This window comes from Thamnophis sirtalis, unplaced genomic scaffold, assembly GCF_051295495.1.
Source record: "Thamnophis sirtalis isolate CommonGarterSnake01/CBP01778 unplaced genomic scaffold, rThaSir2_p1.2 scaffold_12, whole genome shotgun sequence".
Taxonomy (NCBI): Eukaryota; Metazoa; Chordata; class Lepidosauria; order Squamata; family Natricidae; genus Thamnophis; species Thamnophis sirtalis.
In genome coordinates this window covers 59,484,309-59,509,421 of record NW_028261392.1, presented here as the reverse complement: position 1 = coordinate 59,509,421, position 25,113 = coordinate 59,484,309, and the positions used below count along the sequence as shown (strand labels likewise).

Sequence of the window (25,113 nt, the reverse complement as noted above, 5' to 3'; positions counted from 1 at the left end):
TGATGTACTCAATTCCTCTTAAGAAACTGGTCAGTAAGAACTGAATGGGATTGCACACATACAAAATACTGAATAAATTAGGTCAATGCAGCCTGTGCGGTCTTTTTAGCTGTCTTTTTAGCTCTCCCTTTCATTATTTAGCACACTAGAATTAGCAGGGTGGCTCAGTGGCTAAGACGTTGGGCTTGCCGATCAGAAAGTTCAGCAGTTTGGTGGTTCGAATCCCTAGCGCTGCATAATGGAGTGAGCCCCCGTTACTTGTCCCAGCTTCTGCTAACCTAGCAGTTCGAAAGGGCGTAAAAATGCAAGTAGAAAAATAGGAACTTCCCTTGGTGGGAAGGTAACAGCGTTCTGTGCGCCTTCGGCATTTAGTCATGCCGGCCACATGACCCTGGAGACGTCTTCGGACAGCGTTGGCTCTACGGTCATAATGGCGAACCCATTGCACGACAAAACCGCGCTCGACTAAGCCGCGCCCGATTAAACCGCGTCGTTGACGTCATCAACAGGGCGACAACAGCCAGCACGGAGAAAGAAGGGCGCTTTAAATAGCACTTTGAAAGCAAGCCGATTCAACTTAAGGTAAGGGTTAGGTTTAGGGTTAGATTTAGGGTTAGGTTTAGGGTTAGGTTTAGGGTTAGGTTAAGGGTTAGGGTTAGCTTTAGGGTTAGGTTAAGGGTTAGGGTTAGCTTTAGGGTTAGGTTAAGGGTTAGGTTTAGGGCTAGGTTAAGGTTTAGGGTTAGGTTAAGGGTTAGGTTTAGGGTTAGTTTTAGGATTAGGTTTAGGGGGGTTAGGTTTAGGTTTAGGGGTTAGTTTTAGGTTTAGCGTTTACAGCGTGCTTCTGTCTCCGCGCTGTTGTCGCGCTGTTGATGATGTCAGCTATGCGGTTTCGTCGAGCGCGGTTTAGTCGAACGCGGTTTTGTGGTGGAACCTGGCGAACCTATGGCACATGTGCGAGAAGTGGCATGCAGAGCCATCTCTCCGGGCACATCAACCGTTGCCCGTTGCTCTTCCCGGTTCTGGTGCATACATGCACAAGTCCAGCTTGTCTTCACACGTGCAGGAGGGCTGGAAACCAGAAAAGCAGCTTTTCTGCTTTTGGTGAGCATGCACACACTGTAAACTGAGCTTCCGGTTTCCAGTGTGCGCATGCATGCCAGCTAGCTGGTCTTTGTGCTCACATGCACGTGGCACGACAAAACCGCGCTCGACTAAAGCGCGCCCGATTAAACCGCATCGCTGACGTCATCAACAGGGCGACAACAGCGAGCGCGGAGAAAGAAGGGCGCTTTAAATAGCGCTTTGAAAGCAAGCCGATTCAAGTTAAGGTAAGGGTTAGGTTTAGGGTTAGGTTAAGGGTTAGGGTTAGGGTTAGGGTTAGGGTTAGGGTTAGGTTAAGGGTTAGGGTTAGGGTTAGGTTTAGGGTTAGGTTAAGGGTTAGGATTAGGTTTAGGGTTAGATTAAGGGTTAGATTTAGGGTTAGGTTTAGGGTTAGGTTAAGGGTTAGGTTTAGGGTTAGGTTTAGGATTAGGTTTAGGGGGGTTACGTTTAGGTTTAGGTGTTAATTTTAGGTTTAGCGTTTACAGCGTGCTTCTGACTCCGCACTGTTGTCGCCCTGTGATGACGTCAGCTACGCGGTTTCGTCAAGCGCCCTTTAGTCGAACGCGGTTTTGTGGTGGAACCCACATGCATGCCAGAAACTGGAAATCAAGTAACCGGCACTCATGCGCACACCAGAAGCCGGAAGCTTGGTTTCCCGGCGTGCACATGGGTAGTAGGGAGCTGCTCTTCTGGTTTCCGGCGTTCCCACGAGTGCATGCCAGGTAGCTGCTCTTCCGGTTTCCGGTACTACCTCCTCCCACCCGGGTGTGCACTCCCGTTTCAGCACTCTGTGCCAAGAAGATTTGCCAAGACTCCTCTACGGCTTTGAAACAGATGAGCACCACCCCATAGAGTCGAGAATGACTAGCACATATATGCGAGAGGAACTTTTACCTAGAATTAGCACAAGCTGCTGCCAGCTGCTGACCTGGCCCATCCCTTGGCAGCATATTCAAATTTGGGTTCGTTGTTCTTCTGCAGATTGTAATCCATCTGTTTTGTGAAGGTCAATGTAATCAAAACTGCCAACTATAAAACAGCTTTTGCCATTTCTTAATGGGCAGGCTGGGTGCACAAAATGGAACCTTACAGGCATATTCATGATAAAAAACTATGCTCTCCTGAGACAAATTACTCTATGGAGGTTTTTTTGCATGAGATACTTGTAGTTTTTCATTTACCCTATTCCTATTTCAACTGCTTGGTTAATGAGTTGCAATATGGTTCTCTGGGATGGCTATTTTGTTTTTGTAAGTTGGACCTAGCCTTATCTTCCCTTCTATTCTATTTCTATTTATTAAATTTATAGGCCGCCCAATCCCGAAGGACTCCGGGTGGCTTACAGAAATAAAATTTCAAGAAAAAGGTAAAAAGACAAACAGAAGAGAACAGATTAAAAGAAACACACCATGCACCCAGTCTAAGCGGGGCTGGACCTCGGTCAAGAGGTCAACAGCCCCAGGCCTGCCAGAATAGCCAGGTTTTAATCGCTTTTCGGAAGGCCATGAGAGTGGGGAGGGTCCGGATCTCGGGGGGTAGTTCATTCCATAGGGCCGGAGCGGCAACAGAGAAGGCCCTCCTCCGAGGCGCCGCCAGCCGACATTGTCTAGCTGATGGCACCTGGAGAAGGCCCACCCTGTGCGATCTTGTCGGTCTTAGGGAGGTATGCGGCAGAAGACGGTCTCATAGATATCCTTGAATTTCTACCTGGCAAAGTCATACATGCTAGAAGACATGTGGTATATCTGGAAGGGAATGTTGCCATTAACCGTGTCCTGTGCCTGAATGTTTGTGCGGCTAGTTCAGACTTGTATGCCTTTGGGAAAACTGGAGGATTTTGTGTTATGTGTAGGTGTGTGGCATTACATAATGCCTTAAAACTAATTACCGTAAGTGTGATCTCAGGCTGTGCACTGAGAGCCAAATTCAGCCACATTTCTAAATGGATATTTACCTATTAAAGAGACAAATTCAAAAACGGAGAAACCAATTCAGAAATGATACATTGCTTTCAAAATTAGATGAAACATTTATTATTTAGCACTTAAGGAGCTTTGAGATCTTAAAAATGATTTACAGGACGAGCTTACTGCAAGACCTTTGGGATATATACCAAAAGTCTGGATTTTTTTTGCCAGCTTCTTAAAGATTAAAAACAATTCATTTTCTGCAATCCTGTTTTAATGGAGGTCGGGAGACTTCCAGACTTGAGAAATTTGAATTCCCATTAAGAGATTTTTATAATCTGATTATCTTTTTAGAAAACTAAAACAGAAAGGCTTTGTGTACTTCACAGATGAACATAGTTACAATATTTTAATGGGCTGCAAGGTATTTTCTTAAATAAAAACATTGTTCTGGGGTGATGACATCATTTGAAGTAGGTGAGTTTTAAACAATAAAATTGGAGAAAAATTGAATTCACAAAGTAAAGAAGATAGTTGCTGCTAGTATTACCATACTTAGTTAGGAAACCTGTTGTGGCCCGGCAGGAGCCGTTGGAGCTGCCACCAGACTCCGACAGCGAGGGGCCCTATAAGTCGGCCCTGGAGGATGTGGAGGACCCTGGACAGGGTTCCGACTCCAAGTAGGGCACAGAGAGACTGGTTGGCCACCAGGTGGCACCTGAGCCTTGGATCAGTGGGGAGGAGACAAGAGAGAGTGATCCAGAAATCAACAGTGAGTTGTTCCAGGATGCACGCCGTCGAAGGGCTACTCGGTGTCAAGAACAACTACGTAATTACAGGAGGTAATTATGCTCAGCTGATGGTCATTAAGCTCCTCTCCAGACTATAAAAGAGACTGCTTGTGCTACGCCCTTCTTGCAGAAGTCAACGCTTGGACTAAAGAGAAATGAACTTGGCAGGATGGATTGCTGCCAGAGTTTGTTTGCATTGCTGCCAAGGTTTGTCGGACTTGCTGCCAAGGTCCTTATTTGTTTGTTTATTTGGCTTTCAGCCACCAAGATTTTGGTCTTGTTATTAAAGGACATTCCATTTTTACGCTTGTCTCGGCTTTCATTACTGGATGGAGGAGGGGGGTCAGAACAGAAACCTAAGGGACATTGAGAGACAAAAGCTTTAGCTGCAATAAATTATCATTTAGCAAATTCCAAATAGGTATAAATACTTACTCATTGTATGTTGAATGGAATGAATAAGTATTCTGAGTCAAAGGCATCCAGGAGAGAATGGGACAAAACACCACTGCGATATCCTTAGTCTGATCTCCATATACATTCTATTGCATTGTTATCTCTGTGCACATTCAGGGAAGACAAAAGGGTACCTCTTTCTTGAAGGCGTTCAACATGTCCATATGCTTTTGTTTCATATTAGGAAGGCTGTAAATGAATGAGAAAGCATTCGTTGAAAAGAAACCGGGATGAGCAGTGACCTGGAAAATCAATTTTATGTGGGAGGATTGAAATTGCTAGATACATTTAGTCTGGAGAACCTGGAAACTGAGCAATGGGGGGATTTTGGGGAGGGTTTCTGTAATGCTTTTAAGACTGCCTTGACAAGTCCCTACAGTTTTCTTGGCAAGGTGTTTCAGAAGTACAGGTAGTCCTTGACTTACAACCACAATTGAGCCCAGTTTTCCCCAAACTAATGAAAATTGTGGTGCCCCATTGGTGTACCTGAAAGTGTATATTTTCTAGAGACTGTCACTCTTGAGTTTAACTTGGTTACCAACTGACAATCAAAGGCGTACGAGCAATTCTACCTTATGATGCCTCCATGGCGTCTCTTTTTTACAGGAAGAATATTTTTGGCTCTAAATCATGGGACCCCCTTTCTCCAGCCAGCATTGCCTTCCTGCAGTCGCAGAGGACCTATCGAGCCGTACTGTGCACTGAACTGAAAAAGCCATTGGTCGTCAGGGATGTCCCATCTGCTTTGCTTCAGTCGCACGAGGTAAGCGAGGAACAATACTAGGGTCGAAAGTTCTCCTGCATGATGAATGAAGATGGTTTTATTTGTAGGATTTATATTACCGCGAGTGTTTGCTTAAAACAGATCGGGTCTTCGGCCTTTTCAATGCAGGCCATTGGAAAGATAGCAATAGCAATAGCAATAGCAGTAGACTTATATACCGCTTCATAGGCCTTTCAGGCCTCTCTAAGCGGTTTACAGAGAGTCAGCATATTGCCCCCAACAATCTGGGTCCTCATTTTACCCACCTCGGAAGGATGGAAGGCTGAGTCAACCCTGAGCCGGTGAGATTTGAACCGCTGACCTGCTGATCTAGCAGTAGCCTGCAGTGCTGCATTTAACCACTGCGCCACCTTGGCTCTTGATTACATTCAGATCTCTGGTAAGTTCACTTGAGAGACCGCCTACTGCCAATTACCTCCACTAGGCCAATAAGATCCCATAGATTAGGCCTCCTCCGAATTCCATCAGCCGGTCAATGTCGACTGGCAACTACCCGGAGGAGAGCCTTCTCGGTGGCTGCTCCGACCCTCTGGAACGATCTCCCCGTGGAGATTCGTACCCTCACCACCCTCCAGACCTTCCGCATAGCCCTTAAAACCTGGCTGTCCCGACAAGCCTGGGGCTAAGATTTCAACCCCACCCGAATAGTATGACTGTTGCGTTTTTTTAACAATGTACTGTTTTATGTGTGTATTTTTGTCTTGTACTCCCCTCCCCCTTGGATTGTGAGCCGCCCTGAGTCCCCCCAGGGAAAAGGGCGGCATATAAATAAAGTAATCCGTATCCGTATTAAGGCTTCTCTTTCTTTCTCTGATCAGACTTTTGAGAGGAATCCAAATTGGACTCTTTGAATACAGTTCAAAGCTGTGGGATGTAATTGGACTACACCTATTTTCCATTTAAGACTAACTTGCTACAGATGTTGAATGAATATAGCTATACCCTTTTCTTTCTTTTTTCCCCCCTTCGATTTTTATCATCTTGTCTCATGGCCCGTTTCCTACGGTAGGTATAAACCAGTGGTGGGTTGCTCATCCCGTTCCAATCGGTGTGGTTGGAACGGGGCCGGCGGCGTCCTCGTGCATGCGTGCAGTTCACGCATGCATCTTAGCGCCTGCGTGATGCTCCAGCTGCTCGCTGTATGTGCCATCCGCCTGCGTGGAAGTGCAGAAGCCTTCAAAGACCAGTAAGGAGCGCGGGCGGGTGGGCCCTTCGGCGTTCCCGGAAGTTACTTACTTCCGGGTTCACTGACAAACCGGTCCGCACGGACCAGTTGAAACCCACCCCTGGTATAAACTATCCATCTGGCCTTAGTAAATAATTTGTCATTTTTTAAAGGGCCTCTGGAAAGGAAGTCCAACAAAATGGTTGAAAGAAAATTGTACTATTGCTGCAGTTTTAGAAAGAATTTACTAATTTAAGCAAATAGTTTTTAGCCTAGTGATTTACAGGTAACAATCACTTGTTCAGCAACTGTTCAGAGTTACAACAGCACATGACTACTACAGCCACATGATCATAATTTGGATTCTGTGCAACCAGCTAGCAGTTATGACAGCCACAATATCTTGCGCTCATGATGTGGCCATTTGTGGGCTTCAGTCTGACAAGCAAATTCAGTGAGGAAGCTGGCAGAAGGTCACAAATAGTGATCATGTATTGTCCCACCTAATGACTGTGCAGGATTTTCTTAACAATCACAACTGGAATAGCCAGTGTATGTTGGCACAGTCATCGGACATCAAGCCTGGCCATCATATCACTTAGTAACAGAGTTGCCAGTCCCAACTGCCATTATTGGCAAGAACTACATTGCTAGTTGGGAATAAAAGAGCCAGTTCTTCTGAAGCATCTTAAGATATTCTTGCTAGGTTGCTTGTTGCTGAATCTACAAATGCTCTTTCCTGGCACCTGGAAAGAGCATTTGTAGAGTCAGTTTGCTCTATGGGAAAAGGCAACACTTAAAACAGACTAAGAAAATAATGTTCTTTTATTCCCTGTTGTTAATGAAAACCAGTGACTGTGATGGAAGAGAGCATTTGGAGTTCAGGATAGAATTGTTAGGTTCTTGGTGCTCTCTGACAACTCAAATAAACAAGCTAATAGTAAACAACAGCCTAATTAAGGAACCACCAAGAACCACTCCCAGCAACATTGACATGGCTTCTGATGTTCCCTCCCAAAGATTGTCTAACTGTTCCATCTCTCAGGCTGGGGGGCGAAATTATACGCCCCTCAGAGAGGGTTCGCAATTTGGGAGTCCTCCTGGACCCACAGCTGACTCTAGAACACCATCTGTCGGCTGTGACCAGGGGGACCTTTGCCCAGGTCCGCCTGGTGCACCAATTGCGACCCTACCTGGATCGGGAGGCCCTTCAGACAGTCACTCACGCCCTTGTGACCTCAAGACTGGATTATTGTAATGCGCTCTACATGGGGCTGCCCTTGAAGAATGTTCGAAGACTCCAATTAGTCCAGAATGCAGCCGCGCGAGCGATTGTGGGTGCACCAAGGTACACCCACGTTACACCTATCCTCCGCGAGCTGCACTGGCTACCTATTAGTCTCCGAATCCGCTTCAAGGTGCTGGTCGCTACCTATAAAGCCCTACATGGCATCGGACCTGGGTACCTGAGAGACCGCCTCCTGCCGATTACCTCTCTCAGACCAATTAGATCGCACAGGTTAAGTCTCTTCCGGATTCCATCTGCCAGCCAATGTCGGCTGGCGACTCCCCGGGGGAGAGCCTTCTCTGTTGCAGCTCCGGCCCTCTGGAACGAGCTCCCTGTTGAGATCCGGACCCTTACTACCCTCCCGGCCTTCCGCAAAGCCACCAAGTCCTGGCTGTTCCAGCAGGCTGGGGGGAGCTGAGAAGCATCTACCTCCATGGAAATTGTGAATGTTGGTTTTGTTTTTAATATGTTGTCTTTGTCTCGTTCCCCCCTTTCCCTTGTCTTTTGTGAGCTGCCTGGAGTCCTCCGGGAGTGGGCGGCATACAAGACAAATAAATAATAATAATAATAATAATAATAATAATAATAATAATAAATAACATGGCAAGCCACTGGTATATAAAATAAGAGTAAATCCCACTCCCTTCTAGCACTGATGATATTACCTAGTTGGATAATGAAACATCTGCTAGAAAAGAACCAAATTTATAGAACATCAAGGATCCCATATCAATGACTCTGACATCTGTGTATCAATACAATAAATATTTTTTGCTTTAGCATTACTTGACAACCAGAAGCCATAACGTACTATATCTGCTTGCTACGTATGGCAGAAAAGTGATCTTGTAACCGGAAAGCATGAAATATAGGTTGAGGGAGAGAAAGAGAGAAATAACCTTATTTTCGTAAAGACAAAATAAAATTGGCCAGTCTTGTGAACCATAACTGCTGTCACACATTTCCTCACAAATTTGGGAAAACATTTTGAAGCTTTGAAAGAACAGATATTAGTTTTTCCTTGGTGTTTGAAATAACTAGGGATCATGTATGTTACTTGAAACAAAGACAAACCATCCTCTCCTCTTGTTATTATCTTCCAAAAAATGAGTTTCTGGCAGCATTTACTCACTGCATCTGAAGGTGAGGAATATGATCTCTGAAGGCTTTTAACCAGTAGTGGGTTTCAAATTTTTTTAGAACCTCTTCTGTAGGTGTGGCCTGCTTTGTGGGAGTGGCTTGCTGGCCATGTGACCGGGTAGGAGTGGCTTGAAGACCATGTGACTGGGTGGGAGTGGCTTTGCAGTCACGTGACTGGGTGGGCATAGCCAACTTGTAAAATGTGGTGAAACTCACTTAACCATGCTCTTGCTTGCAACCAAAATGTTGGCTCAGAAACTCTGGCATTTGAAGCACGCAAGTCTTAAAGCTGTCAAGTTACAAGACCCTCGCACCCCTACCCTTTAGAAAAAAACTCCCAGGGGTGTTCAAACTTGACAACTTTAAGACTTGTGGACTTCAACTCCCAGAATTCCTCCTCCAGTCATGTAGGCTCAGGAACTCTGGCATTGAAATGTGCAAGATTTAAAGCTGTCAAGTTACAAGACCCTTGCACCCCTAACCCTTTAGAACCCCCGCCCCCAGGGATGTTCAAATTTGACAGCTTTAAGACTTGTGGACTTCAACTCCCAGAATTCCTCCTCTCGCTCTTCATCTTGATGATGTGCGGACGGGCGGGGGGAGAAAAATGGACCTGGTTCTAAACGGCATGGTAGATTTGTGGAACCTCTTCTATAGAAGAGGTTAGAACTGGCAAGAACCCACCTCTGCTTTTAACTATTGAGTTATGGTTAGTCTTTAAGGTGCTGATTAACACAACTAGCTACTCCTTGGGAAAATGATTACATTTATAAATTATATTTCCCATTTATTTTTGCTTGCTAAATTGATCGTAGGCTGGACTTTTAAAACAAAGATTAGAATGTCTTCTTCAATCGTGTTTTGAGTTATTAAGGTAGGAGTTTTCAAAATGCAGTGATGCATATGGGAAAAGAGGCTGTGGTTATTATAAGAGAATGCAAATGAGGATTTTTCACAGAGAGTTGACATTTCTTAGACTTGTGGATTTCTTGTTGATTAGGTCATGGAAGCCGTATAATGTTTGCAGTGCAGTAATCAAAACTGATATGCTTTGAAAAGACAGAGTGTCAGCTACTACTCTAGACAGCTCGTAAAGAGACCATAAAAAGGCTGACAACATGATTAATAGACAATAAAAAATTAATGTCCTACTGAAAAGCAGAAGCAAACAAAAATGGTGGTAGTTGAATCCCTATTACATTTTATTGGGTTAACATAAAACAACAAAAAATTTCCCCAGGACAGTAGTTAGCCTCAGATTTAAAAGCTTGTTCAGACCTTGGTATATATTTTTTCACTTCTAGGAACGTTGAGCCTGTCTCAGTGGTGGGATTCAAATAATTTAACAACCGGTTCTCTGCCCTAATGACCAGCTGGGTAGGTGGGGCTCGGTGGTCATGTGACTGGGTGGGCGTGGCCAACTCACGGTCACTCAGGTCGATGGGCGCTTCGCCTTAGCTGTTACAATGTCATAAGGGTTAACCGGAGAGGCAGTTTCTGTAAGCAGGGCAATAAAGATTAGGCTAGAAACAACACCAGAATGTTTCCTTCCTGCCTTCCTTACAGGATTAGCCCTGTAAAGTGGGGAAAAACAAAAGGAGATTTCTTCCAACAATCGGTTCTTTGAACTACTTAGAAAGTTACCAACCCGTTGTCCCGAATAGGTGCGAACTGGCTGAATCCCACCACTGGCCTGTCTAGTATTATGCTTAATCCTGATGGGGTGCATTGTTTTGCCCAAATCTTGCAAATGACTGGCAAAGCAGGCTGACCCATAGCACTTCTTTTTAGGAATCCAGGAAAACAGGCCTATTTTTATGAATAATGTAAGGTATATTTGTAGCCTGAGAAGAAACTGGGATTATAATAACTTCCTTATCAGTTTAGTAAAAACTATTTCTTCTAGCTATAATTGATAGGACAGGTATTTATTTATTCACCAGATTACTTTATGCAACCTCCTGTTTATTCTCTAGAGAGCCAGTGTCAGCGTTCCAATATCATGTAGAATTAAATCAGAGTCCAAGGCAAAACGATCCTTAAAGTTCCAATTTAATAAAGCAGACATCTTAGCACATCTGTGTTAATCCCAATTCTGGAAATGACATCAGAATCCCACCCAGTTAAAAGTTCATGATCATGTCCCCACACCCACAATCCATCACATGGTCCAATCTTCTTCTTCCATGCTGGTGTCTCCACCCAGCTGCTTCCGGTCAGGTGTAAAAGTGCAGAGACAAAAGATGACCTTGGCTTCTAGTAAAGAATGAAAACAATACATTCCACAATCCTACTCCTGTCTATTTCCCCCTCCCATCAACTATACTAATGAAACAGCATAATGAAATAAGAGAAAATGTGGCAGGCCAAAATTCTAGACCTTGTGGAAAGGAAGCAGGATCAGATGAGGAATCCACTTTTTTCCCCCTTTGGTCTCTTCTTCCTTTGCACAAAACTACAGCCAGGAATATTAGGAGAATTCCTTAGATTAGTCTTATATGCATGTATAGAAAATAATTCTTTTATTTGTTACATTTCCCAAGTTAATCAGATTACTCGCTGTGGCTTCATTCTAAAAAAGAAGAAAACATGGTACTTAAATGTTTAACCTGTCTCCTCCTCCCCTCTTTCTTACACACACAAAGAGTTTTCTGGTGGTGTGAGGAATGTGGATTGTCGTTTTTTGTAGGTCAGAATTCATGTCCGTTGCTGTGGAATCAATTTTGCGGACATACTGGCCTGCCAGGGTCTTTACCAACATCAGCATCCTCTCCCATTCATCCCAGGTGAGTGAAAACATTTTCATGGTGTCTTGTGAGGAGCCCTAACATAAAAACAAAATCTCCACCCTTTGCTAGATCAGCCTTCTCCAATAGATGTATTGGAATAAATTTATCCAGTGATAGAAAATGCAGTTTAACCTCCTAACAGTGTCATGTTGGAGAAAGCTGATATTAATTCCCTTTCTATTCCTAGATTTCTTTTTTTTTCGTGATAATTTTTTTAATTTCAAACACATAAGCACATCAACAAAAACAAACACATAACTTAAAAACAACATAGGAACAATAAGTTCCATCGTATATCATACCGCAGTTCCGAATCGGTTTCTTTGCAGTTAGTGTTTTCCCTACTATACATTTCTATCTTGCGTTCATAATCTCCTTATTCGTTATCCATTTTTATGTACATTTCTTTATTTTTTTAAACTTAGCTACTTATGACCAAATATTATTTACCTATATTATGCTTTATATTTTTACTGTCATTTATTCTCTTACATACAGATTATAGATATACATTCACATAATTATTCTTTTTCTTTGCCATTCTTACATTATTATTATTATTCCATTTGATATTCCTAGATTTCTTAATGAGAACCCTGCTTTGTAAGAAGACTATGCAAATTTCAGACATACATTTTTTTATCTAAGATGTAACCCCAATACATATAGATAAACTACATATAGACTTGAAAGTGGAAACGTTCGACTCTACCCACAATGGAGGAATGGTTGGTGAACTTGCAGAGATGGCTAAATTAACTTCCTTGATTATAGAAAAGACAATATCTATATTTATGGTTGGTTGGGAACCCCTTTTAGACTTGTTGCATGAAATGGGAAAAAATACACATGATTTGTTCTGGTGATTAGGGGGAAAATGGATGATAGGAAAGAAAAAAACAGCTTTTTATATAATAGCAATAGCAGTTAGACTGATATACTGCTTCATAGGGCTTTCAGCCCTCTCTAAGCGGTTTACAGAGTCAGCACATTGCAGTCTGGGTCCTCATTTCACCCACCTCGGAAGGATGGAAGGCTGAGTCAACCTTGAGCCGATGAGATTTGAACTGCTGAACTGCAGATAACAGTCAGCTGAAAGTGGCCTGCAGTACTGCACCCTAACCACTGCGCCACCTCGGCTCCTTCTAATCACAGAATAAGAGATAATTTTGTAATATTTGCTGTAGAGGAAATCAGAAGCTTCTTTTTTTCCCTATTTTTTATTTCTTCCTGCATATAAGGTTTTTACCTCTTGTTTTCCCTATCTTTGTTCTTTCTATTTTGCATTAGTTGGAGGTTTGATTTTCATTTTCTTGAAAACTTAATAACATTTATTTAAAAAAAGATAAATATAAAAACAGGATTAAAAAATGATAATAGTATTAATATTTTGTTCCATTTAAAAAAATATTCTTTATTGTGCTCATGGTGACCTCTTCTGGCCAATGCTCTGCAATGATTATATATCAGTTGTTTTAGTATGGGATACACACACACATAGAGAGAGAGACAGAGAAACAATGTGTATATACATACATACATGTGTGTGTGTGCATATTGTACATACAGTATATAGGAAGAGGGGGAGGAATAATGTAGAATCCATTAGTGGTCAAGAAAAGGCATAAATGTGTGCAAAATTTCAAATCCTCCAGAACCCTTCAGATGAGATAAAGTAAAATGTAGCAGTTGGGAGGAAATATGAAAAAAATATCTCCAAATTAGGTCAGATAGACCTCTAAAATCCACATTTGGAGCCTCAAAATTGAATTTTGAAACTGAATGCAGTGGTCACCAGAAGATGATGGGGTAGATATCTCAGCAGATACCAATACTTGGCCAGGCTTGTTTTAGCTCAAAAACTCAACAAAGTAGGACCTGGCTGGTATTCGAATGGAAAACCATCAGGAACTTCCAGGTTACATAAGAAAAATGAAAAACATCTCAGTAAGAAACAGCGATAACATTTTCTTACTGCCACAAAGATAATTATATGTCAGTAAGCCACTCAGAATCATTGGAGCTGCAAGATAGGTGGCAAATAAATTTGATAGCTAAATAAATAAGAGTCACCAAGATTTTGACCAGAAAAAGCTGATACTCAAGAGTATATTTAATATTACAAGGCAAAGAAAATTACTAATCTTGCTGTCCTTGCATCTCCTGAAAACATCTATAATTCAGATCTGTTCCTTTGGCTTAAATCTTTTGCTAGACAGAAAAGAAGTTTATTTTCCTTGTTACCAAGTCTGTGTTTCTACTCTACATGTAAGGTGATTGCTACTAGTGGGGAAGTAACTGATGATAGATGTGACAACTAGTGGGGAACTGACTGATGATTCATGCAATAACTCTGTATTATTATAGAGATGATGTTCTGTTTTAGGAATGGAATACTCAGGAGATGTGGTGGAGACTGGGAAAGCTGTCACCAACTTCAAAGAGGTAAGGAAGATTATTTGGAATAAGCTTTAAAAGATGATCTTGTTATGCAAAGTTGGTGTACTCCTGGCCTAAGAAAAAAGAATATGGAAATTCCTTCAGTAGTTGCTCACAGTTGTAATCTGTGAACTAGGACAGCAAGAGAACGAGAAGAGAATATGTATAAATGCGCATGATTTCTTAAGAAAAACGCACCAATTGTAAAACAGACTTACCCAGTATTTTCACTCTGAAAATAACTAGGAAGAATATTGCTCATATATCCCAAATGGATTTGAACTAATGTATTCATAATAGTACAGATTTTTAGTACTCTTTATTGTGTTAATTTTTCAGCAACAGTAGTTTCCCCAAATGCCATTGATCCAACGAAAAATTAAAATTAATCTTTCCGTGGTTTTTTTTTTAATAGCAAACCTAGCAACGAACTCTAGAAACTGAAACATTGTCATATTGTATATGTCTTAAGAAAAATGAACATGAAACCAATATTATTTATTGTATTTTTGGACAACTTTTCTGACTTCCCAATAGGCTTTGAGCAAAAATAGTTTTATGAATTTGTTGCCAATTGTACAATAGTAGCAATATATGCCATTTTGCTTGTACTTTCATTAACTAATTCTAGAAAGATAATATAATGCAATTTTAGTCAAATACAGTGTCACTTGTGGATTATCCTCGTGTTCAGTTCTTTGATGATGAGCTGAAATACATTTTAAAGGGATTCTTTACCACAGAGAGTCGCAGTGAAGCTCATCAAATTCTAATCTCACATTTTCAATGTTTTGAAATATTCAAGAGACTCTGTCATTAGAGTTTTATGTAATATTGATGAGATTCCCTTTATATGAAATTAAGTAAAATTCCTTATTCTTCAGAAACTCCACATTGTAGCTGTAATAAAAGCTTACAAATCTTGGTTAACTTTATCCATTTGGAGCCAAGTGGGAAATTGTGACTAATCTTTCTACAAAATGTTTTCAACAATAACAAGATTTTTAACTATCAACCTTGCTCAGAGCTTCTGGAGCATTCCTTGCAAGAAATGCCTGGAAGATATCAAGATCTGTGTCTGATAAATCATTACACTGATGGTATAGCATTCAGAATGGTTTATAACTTGATTCTTTCTAATGTACAATTTTGTAAACATTCATTCATTCATTCATTCATTCATATGTCCAATCTAAGATTCACGTAGTGAAATGCTGATTAAAATGTTGATATTTTGGGTCACCGACAAATGCGCGCTCGACAAAAGCACGCCGACGAAACCGCGGTGAGAAAACCACGAGTTCTAAATCACGCCGACGAATGAGCACAGAAACGCGCCGACAACAGCGGGCCGACAAAAGTGCGCCTTCAACAAAGTAGTAATAACCGCGAGTTCTAAACCTAACCCTAAACCTAACTCTAAACCTAACCCTAAACCTAATCCTAAACCCTAAACCTAACCCTAAACCTAACCCTGAACCTAACCCTGAACCTATCCTGAACCTAACCCTAAAGCTAACCCTGAACCTAACCCTAAATCTAACCCTGTACCTAACCCTAAACCTAACCCTAAACCTAACTCTAAACCTAACCCTAAACCTAATCCTAAACCCTAAACCTAACCCTAAAGCTAACCCTGAACCTAATCCTGAACCTATCCTGAACCTAAAGCTAACCCTGAACCTAACCCTAAATCTAACCCTGAACCTAACCCTAAACCTAACCCTAAACCTAACCCTAAACCTAACCCTAAACCTAACCCTAAACCCTAAAGCTAACCTTAAAGCTAACCCTGAACCTAACCCTGTACCTAACCTGAACCTAACCCTAAACCTAACCCTAAACCTAACCCTGAACCTAACCCTAAACCTAACCCTGAACCTAACCCTGAATCTAACCCTTACCTTAACTTAAATCGCACTTCTGTCGGCACGTTGTTGTGGACGCGTTGATGACGTCATGGTTTTCTCACCGCGGTTTCGTCAGCGCGCTTTTGTCGTGCGGGCATTTGTCGGGTCACGGATATTTTAAATATGTTCTACCTGTTTAGATATGTTTTTAGTCCTTGGAAAAAGGGGGAAAGTGCCAATTTTTCTCATCCTTATGGTTCTCTGATGATGCTTTTGGACAGGGGGACTGTGTCATTGGTGTGACTGATGGAAAAGCTCTGGCCGAAGAGTGCATTGCAAATTCAAAGGTATGAAAAAAATACCCACCCTCCAGTATTTTTAAAATTATTTTCAAAAACCAAAAATATAAATATGTAAGAGAATAAAAGAGGATTACATGAATATTTATCACTCATAATTTATTCAGTAAATTTTGTTTATATATTCAAAAAATTAAGTTTAGCTCACTTTGCCTAATTTTAAAAGAGGAAAGAACAATGGGAAGAGTACATATATGAAGTAACAAAAGAAACACAATTTATTTTGTCGTCTTGTCAAAACCTCAAGTGATAGGAAGCTGATCCAACAGAAAAAGAGTTTTTACTATCATAGAAATTTTTTTTAAAAAAAGACTGTTCTTCCTATTTGTAAAATCAACCTATTTACAATTGTAAGATCACACAGAAGTAATTTCCTCTGTCCTGTTGGTTAAGGTGGCAGCATATTTAAGATTGTGTATCTTTGGAAAAATTGTCTTTTAAACTGTGCTACATCTCATACTGTTAGTTAATTGGGATTGTCACTTGTGTCCTGAAATCCTTTATTGCAGAAAATAAGTTCCGAGAATACTACCATATTTTTCGGAGTATAAGATGCACCGGACTATAAGATGCACCAAGATTTTGAAGAGGCAAATTAAAAAAAAAGTTTTTGCACTCTGCAGACCTCCTAAAAACGGCCTGTTTTTCATGAGAACGAGCCTGTTTTTTGTCAAAAAAAAGGGCATGCATAGCCTTTAGGAGACTTATAAAGTGCTTCTGGGGGCTGCAGGGGCAAAATGTTTTGCCCTCCCCAGCTCCCAGGAGCACTCTGGAAGCCCCCTAAAGGTTATGCACGGTCATTTTTGCAAAGGGGGTGGGGTTTTTGGGAAACAAAAACTGCTGCATTCAGTGTATAAGATGCACCCATATTTTCACCCTCTTTTTTGAGGGAAAAAGGTGCGTCTTATACTCTGAAAAATACGTTAAGTTCAGACGGCTCATGATGCTTTTGTTCAGGATTTTATTTTATTTTTCGAAAGCTGCTTTGGAAAATCCCCCAAGGAGTATCTTATGAACAAGCTGCAGCACTGCCTGCTTCATATGGGACAGCCATCTTGGCCTTGAAATATAGAGCACAAACACAGCTAGGGTGAGTAGAAGCCCAACAATAGTACCACAAAGTCTTGTTTGGTCAACAAAGTTCTGGGTTGTGTTACAATTATGTAATAATTGGTAGCTATCTTGAGGCTTTCCATGTATGGAAGATACCAAGATCATTAGACTGATTGCATATCATTCAGAATTGTTCCATTATTTCAGTTTATAGTCTGATTTGTTCTAATGTACAATTTTGTAAATACTGTAGATGACTTTTTGCTTTAGTTTTAATATGTTGATATATTTGATGTGCATCGGATTTGAAGTAAATGTTTTTTTCCCTAATAAAATGGACTGCTAAGAATTAGGAATTGTAAGAGTAGTTGTCCAAAAAGTTGGCTGCTTCCTTAGTTATATCACTTCTGTTTGAAGAAATTAGAAGACATATATTGTACCCTTATAACCAGAGGTGGGTTCCTACCAGTTCGCACCTATTCGGTAGAACCGGTTCATCAAATCTACCGAATCGGTTAGAAGAGGTTCCACCAGTGGACCCGGAAAGCAGGCCACACCCACAGAAGAGGTTCCAAAAATTTTTGAAACCCACCACTGGTCCTTGGATATGATTATTCTACACTATCATGCTCATATTTATAAAACTCAGTGCCTCTGTGAAAGGTAAGGATGACTACTGCGTTTGTGGTGCAATCAGAACATTGCGTGTGTCGAAGTTGTTTTAACGCAAACCAAAGATGCCCACCACTGCTTATAACCCACTCATTCTCTGTCTATCCCTTCAGCCAGTAAGATAGTCATGGACAACGAAATACAGATTTAGGACGGGCAGTAAGTACTACTGCTAGGTCAGTCTTGCCCAACTTTATGTCCTCAAGATAAATTAGAGATCCTTCTGACTTGCTTTTTTTACTGCGTTTCCCCCCGTAAAACAGCCTACAGAAATTTGAAACCAAATCCCTAGAGCTTCTCTGCCTCATCCTGCAATACTACATTCTAACCACTGCACCACCACGGCTCTATGGTCAAATGGTCAATCCATATTAATTGATAAACTACTAAAACTCTTGTATTTGTAACTTTTAACTGGGTGAAATGGTGCATTATGGGGAAGAATTTTGTCAACCAAGTACCTTGAAAAACGTTTGGGGACTACAGCTAGTCCCGAATGCAGCCGCACAAGCGATATTGGGTATACCGAGATACACCCATGTTACACCTGTCCTCCGCGAGCTGTACTGGCTACCAATTGGTCTCCGGACGCAATTCAAGGTGTTGGTTATTGCCTTTAAAGCCCTACATGGCTTAGGACCAGCGTATCTGCGAGACCGCCTACTGCCACACACCTCCCAACGGCTGATAAGATCACACAGATTGGGCCTCCTTCGCATGCCGTCACCCAGACAGTGTCGGCTGGCGGGCTCCCGGAGGAGAGCCTTCTCTGTGGCTGCTCCGACCCTGTGGAATCAGCTACCCCCAGAGGTCCGGACCTTACCCACTCTCATGCTGTTAAAACCTGGCTGTTCCGGCAGGCCTGGGGCTGTTGACCTTATTGTTAAGGTCCAGCCCCGATTAGAACGAATGCATGTTGTGAATTTTAAACTATTTTTATTCTTTTTTTTTGCTTCTTTTTTCCTTCCTCTCTGTAAGCCGCCCGGAGTCCTTCGGGATTGGGCGGCCTATAAATTTAATAAATAATAATAATAAAAAAAATAGGCTAATGCATCCAAAATATGAGACCCATGACTCCTGTGGAATTGAAACTTGGCAAAGTTTACAAAATATTTTGACATAAAATTTATCATAAAGCATTTTATGACCTAATACCAAATGTCATAAAATATTTTCTGCGGTTCTGTCGTTTGACGAGTGCTATATGGTTCATTGTGGGCTACTTTCCAGACAGATACAGAAATCTCTCTGAATGTCTCCGTGAAGTTTTAAGAACTTTTTAAATATATTAGAAGCTCTGCCATCGTTGAAGGCATTGAGGAACCTAGTAAGGAAATATCTCTGAAACAATGATCCGAAAGGTCACGGCTTGTCTACCAAAGAATGAAAATGTTACAACAGGAAAGAGAAAAGCATACAATGCACCAGGTCACCAAGGGCAATGTGCTTATCAGTTAGAGAAGGCATTTCACACAATGAAGGATATTGGTTAGGACTGGAATTCTAACTAAGGAAACTGCCAACTATGTCCCTTAAAATGTATGGCTGTTAAAGCTATATGAAGAACAGAACAGCATAAATCTATTCCAGATATGTGCTAAGGCTGTGCTGTGGCAGGTCCAGATTTAGGGCACATGACTTTTTGTCATCTATGGAAGGACTGGAAGGGAGCATAGGAAAATCAGCCTGATTTGATGGGTCTAATTTTCTTTATAGTGAGCCTAATAATGTAGACAGACAGGGGTGGAGTGAAGTGAGAAAGTGTGTCAGATAGTCTTTTAATGTTTTAGATCAGGGATCTCCAAACTTTAAGCCTTGTGGACTTCAACTCCCAGAATTCCTCAGACAGTCATACTGGCTGGGAATTTCTGGGAGTTGAAGTCAGGTCTTCAATATGCCAAGTTTGGAGGTCTCTGTTTTATTTTATTTTTTAATTTTTTAAACATTTTTATTTTATACACATAAGCACATCAACAGAAACAAACACATAACTTAAAAACAACATAGGAACAATAAGTTCCATCGTATATCATACCGCAGTTCCGAATCGGTTTCTTTGCAATTAGTGTTTTCCCCATTTCTATCTTGCGTTCATAATCTTGTTATTCATTATCCATTTTTATATACATTTATTTATTTATTTATACTTAGCTACTTATGATCAAGTATTATTTACCTATATTGTGCTTTATATTTTTACTGTCATTTGTTCTCTTACCTACAGTTAAAGGTATACATTCACATAGTTATTCTTTTTCTTTGCCATTCTTATATTATTATTATTCCATTTAAAAGGTTATAAGGTATAATTTGGAATGCATTGTTTACCATCCTTCACACCTGCTATGACACCACCTTATTTTCTCTTTCTTTTCTTTTCTCCCTCCCTTCCTTCTCTACTTCCTTCCTTCCTCCTCTCCTTCCCCTTCTTTCCCTTACTTCTCCCCTACTCCTACCCTCTGTCTTCTCCTTCCTACCCTCTCTCCTCTTTTTCTCTCTTCCTCCCTCCTCGCCTTCTCTTTCTCTCCCTCCCACCCACCTCTCCTTACCTCTTTCTTCTTCCCCTACCTCTCCTCCACATCTCACCTTATTTTCTCTTTCTTTTCTTTTCTCCCTCCCTTCCTTCTCTACTTCCTTCCTTCCTCCTCTCCTTCCCCTTCTTCCTTCCCTTACTTCTCCCCTACTCCTACCCTCTTTCTTCTCCTTTCTACCCTCCTTCTCTTTTTCTCTCTTCCTCCCTCCTCTCCTTCTCTTTCTCTCTCTTCCACTCACCTCTCCTTACTTCTTTCTTCTTCCCCTAGGAGGTCTCTGTTTTAAATCATCAGCATTTAACACATCTCTCCAGTCTCAAACAACGCTTCTGTGTTTTTTTTTGCAGAGAAACTGTTTTGGTGACTGCGGCCGCTGGGGCTACAGGGCTGGCAGTTGTCGATGTTGCAACTAATGTCCTTAAAGCAAAGGTATTCCTTCTTTCACCAGTATTAGAATATATCTAAGCAGTCTTCCAAATCAGACAAGGATGCTGAAACACCTTGAAAAACATTTTACCCCTTCTGGTTTCAAATAATTATTTCCCCTTTAAAATCAGGTAACAACTAGGTTAACACACAAGATTCTACTCATAAAATTACCTTTCTTTATCAGACTGCAGTGTTCGGAGTTGCCATTCCTACAAGTGTTCCTCACTAGTTCACAACAGAGAACCTTGCAACTTCTTGAAAAGAAGTTTTCGATTATTCCTCTCCTAAGCAACTCACTGCTCTGTTCTAAAGGCTGGTCTAAAACTGCAGTGTGAAGGAAGAATAATTGAATTGAATTTGAATTGAATTTATTGCACTTATACGCCGCCCTTTTCCCCGGAGGGGACTCAGGGCGGCTCACAACCCAAGTCAGGGAAGGGGATACAAATAAGGGATAAAAAGACAAACAAAACAATACACAATTTAAAAGCACACAACAACCATACCATTCGAGGGGGAGGGGGGGCAAAAACTCTTTAGCCCCAGGCCTGTTGGAACAGCCAGGTTTTAAGGGCTTTGCGGAAGGCCTGGAGGGTGGTGAGGGTTCGAATCTCCACGGGGAGCTCGTTCCAGAGGGTCGGAGCAGCCACAGAGAAGGCTCTCCTCCGGGTGGTCGCCAGTCGGCATTGGCCGGCGGATGGAATTCGGAGGAGGCCTAATCTGTGGGATCTAATCGGTCTAGTGGAGGTAATTCGCAGCAGGCGGTCTCTCAAGTACCCAGGTCCAATACCATGAAGGGCAGTTCTCCTCCCAATAAGCTTCCTTTGGAGAAAATAGCATTAATTTTACTTACGAAGAAAAAGAAGGGAAGAAACCAGAAAAGTGCAACCAGACTAATCACCTTAATTTCCATCCAAATTAATGTTAGAGGGAGCAGCTCCCTCTAATCGATTGTGTGCTAAGTGTGTTGGCCATGGTGCCCAGGAATTATGGCGGATACATTGGATGGTTCAAAACTGGGGAACTTTAACCTCGGGCGGAAAGGGCTCATCTATTATAATGCAGCGATGTCAGTTGGAAGAATGTGCAGTTGTCTTTTGGGATTGCAGGTGATAGCAGCAGCAGGAAGTGATAGTAAATGCCACCTGGCTATCCAGAAAGGAGCTCTCGAGAGTGTGAATTACAACGAGGCTAGTCTGAAAGAAGAAGTGAAGAAGCTAACAGCAAACAAGGGAGTTGATGTGGTTATTGACACCGTTGGTGGAGACATCTTCAAGCAGGCATTGCATAGGTGGGCTAAAGCCATGATCTATTTCGGTCAAACTTGTGGGCCAGATGTGTTACATGCTGACCATACCCACACCTGGTTTAGAGAAGGGGGAAAAAGTCCTGTGATGCCCTGAGTTTGACACCCCTGCTTTAAATCCTTTGTTTCTGAAACCGTCTAGCACTGTCCTCCCCACTCTTTGTATAATTGCATAGCAACGGCACATCTGCTCTTTCTCTTTAGAAAATAACCCTTTTGCTCTAATTGATGACTTGATGATTTCCATCCATTCAGGAATAAATTTTGACCCACTCAAGGAGTGACGGAGCTGCTATGTTAACTATTTGATCCAAGCATTAATCTCTGGATCTCTTTACAGTCTGGCTTTTGAAGGCAGAATTGTGGTGGTTGGTTTTGCTGGAGGAACAATACCGTCCATTCCAGCCAACATATTGCTTCTGAAAAACATCTCTGCTCTGGGATTATTCTGGGGCCGGTACCGGGATGAAAAGTTCCCAGTCTTCTCCTCAACCATTTCTTCAGCCCTTTCGTATTACCAAGAGGGTCAAATCCAGCCTCACATAGGAGGAGTGTTCAAACTAGAGGAGGTAAGGAGAGGAAGCTTGGCTTTTAACAGCTTTGAAGTTTTTGCAGAATTTCTTGGATTGTCCAATGGACAATCTTTATAACAATGAAAGAAAGGCTGTAATAAAATTGGGTGAATATATGTTTTTGCAGAATTTCTTGGATTGTCCAATGGACAATCTTTATAACAATGAAAGAAAGGCTGTAATAAAATTGGGTGAATAGATGTTTTTGCAGAATTTCTTGGATTGTCCAATGAACAATCTTTATAACAATGAAAGAAAGGCTGTAATAAAATTGGGTGAATAGATGTCTGTATGTCCTGCTTCTATTTTCCAGGATTTATCTTAGGAGAAAAGTATAGCTCAGATTTATCACAGCTGCTTTCTGCATAGGACTAGAGTATAAACTGGCTTTCTGAATAAAAACTCATCCATAAATTTAAATGTTGCAGGTTACTGAAATCCAGTAATTTTGTCAGTATAGTGGGTGGCATAGGCAACCATTACCACAATGTTTGTTGAAGTTGAAGTCTTGCTATGGAGTAAATAAGTTTTTCCCAAAGGAGATATAGAGCAGATGGTATTAGCCACTCGTGACCCATCAAAACCGCGCTCGATTAAACTGCGTCGCTGACATCATCAACAGGGCGACAACAGCCAGTGCGGAGAAAGAAGGGCGCTTTAAATAGTGCTTTGAAAGCAAGCCGATTCAACTTAAGGTAAGGGTTAGGTTTAGGGTTAGGTTTAGGGTTAGGTTTAGGGTTAGGTTTAGGGTTAGGTTAAGGGTTAAGGTTAGGTTTAGGGTTAGGTTAAGGGTTAGGTTTAGGGTTAGGTTAAGGGTTAGGATTAGGTTTAGGGTTAGGTTAAGGGTTAGGTTTAGGGTTAGGTTTAGGATTAGGTTTAGTGGGGTTAGGTTTAGGTTTAGGGGTTAATTTTAGGTTTAGGGTTTACAGCGTGCTTCTGTCTCCGTGCTGTTGTCGCCCTGTTGATGATGTCAGCTACGCGGTTTAGTCGGACGTGGTTTAGTCGAGCTCGGTTTTGTGGTGGAAACTTAGCCACTAGCAAAGACATGAAATGCAAGAATTTCCAATGTTGCATTTCCATTTTAGATTCAGGCAGGGATCTGAATGACTACAAATCCTTGCTCATCCATGAAATTTAGGGGGTTAAACTCTTATCTCTCAATGCTCAACTCTCCTTCTTATGAATATTAAGATGAAGCTGGTGCCTAGCATGTATTTTATGCCATACTCTTGAGGAAAAACAGGTAAAACTTGAAATAATATTGAAATGAGGTTTCTCTTTAAGAGGAATGCCTCCAAAGCTTTGCCATGCTAGCTTGCAGTTGAAAATAATGATGGAATCTTTCAGTTCATCCAATCTATTTATCACTAATTGCTTCTAATTAAGAGTCCAATTGCTTTTCATATCTCATTAAATACATGCAAATTTAACTCCCACAATTAACTTGGGAAAAGCTTTAATGTTGGTCATTGTCTTTAATTATGGAAACCATTTTCTTTAAATAGTATCTTTAATTGGATTTTATCTAGATTCTTACATTCAGTTCCAGGGGGAAGGGGGGGGGGATTATTTCTGACTTTGCATAATTGTGACTTCCTATAAAATTTTCCAATCCACCAAACCAAGTTTCTGCTTTTGCCTAGTTTTATGCCACTGGGGATAAAAGCAAAACAATCTTATGTTTGCAACTTTCAAGGAATATACTTGGTGCCATAAAATGTACTTCTAGGATTAACATTTCATAGTCCAGGATTCCGTGAGCCTGATTGTGTGTTTATTGCATAGTGAATATACAAGTGACACTAAATAGATTTACACCTCCAACTTTGTAACATTTTCAGTGACCCTTTCTTTGAATTGCTATTTAGGTAAACGAAGCCTTTGCACATGTGATTCAACGTAAATCTACAGGAAAGATTGTCATCTCAATTCATTAAACCTCTTGGGAAAAATGTGTCTTCTGTGTTACTTCCTGCTGAAGAGAGAAGCTGTTGTCACTGAGTTCAAATCACTCAGCCTGTGACAGGCCCTTCTGGATTACAGAAGAAACTTTCTAGCCAAGCAAACTCATTTATTTTTTTACCATTTCTGTAATGGGTCTTGGATGTCTAGACACCAACCCTCTTCCGGCCAATCACCACCGCTGAACCACAGCTAGCTTTCCTCCCCCATTGACTCACTGCCAGCAATTGTCCTCTGCCAATGGCTCATGGCCCTCCGCACAAGCCACAATAATCACAAGCCACTTGAGTGGTGGGCAGAAGCCAGAGGTGGGTTCCTACCAGTTCGCATGAGTTTGGTAGAACCGGTTCGTCAAATCTACCACGCACGCAATGTTCTGATTGCACCACAAACGCAGTAGTCATCCTTACCTTTCACAGAGGCACTGAGTTTTATAAATATGAGCATGATAGTGTAGAATAATCATATCCAAGGACCAGTGGTGGGTTTCAAAAAAATTTTGGAGCCTCTTCTGTAGGT

At 41.4% G+C, this 25,113-nt stretch overlaps 1 protein-coding gene and 1 long non-coding RNA gene across 2 annotated transcripts in view; both read left to right on the top strand.

Annotated features, from left to right (window-relative positions):
- LOC148043371 (uncharacterized) overlaps positions 1–25,113 on the top strand; it is a 481,921-nt gene that overhangs the window by 455,332 nt on the left and 1,476 nt on the right. The gene's annotated exons all lie outside the window — the stretch shown is intronic.
- Positions 4,842–24,912, top strand: LOC106546797 (protein Cryzl2). Its single transcript, XM_087726731.1, has 9 exons — positions 4,842–5,018; positions 11,322–11,418; positions 13,808–13,866; positions 15,992–16,057; positions 17,050–17,159; positions 20,673–20,754; positions 21,864–22,045; positions 22,401–22,629; positions 24,501–24,912. Exons 1-9 carry the CDS (start codon positions 4,842–4,844, stop codon positions 24,567–24,569), a joined length of 1,071 nt encoding a protein of 356 aa, XP_087582857.1. The 3' UTR covers positions 24,570–24,912.

What these genes read in the sequence shown, in the direction of transcription:
- LOC106546797 (XM_087726731.1), top strand. Translation starts at nt 4,842, where the DNA reads ATGGCGTCTCTTTTTTACAGGAAGAATATTTTTGGCTCTAAATCATGG. An exon ending in CTGTCACCAACTTCAAAGAG is followed by an intron (nt 13,867 to 15,991) that starts GTAAGGAAGATT and finishes GCTTTTGGACAG; the next exon opens with GGGGACTGTGTCATTGGTGT. An exon ending in GAGTGTTCAAACTAGAGGAG is followed by an intron (nt 22,630 to 24,500) that starts GTAAGGAGAGGA and finishes ATTGCTATTTAG; the next exon opens with GTAAACGAAGCCTTTGCACA.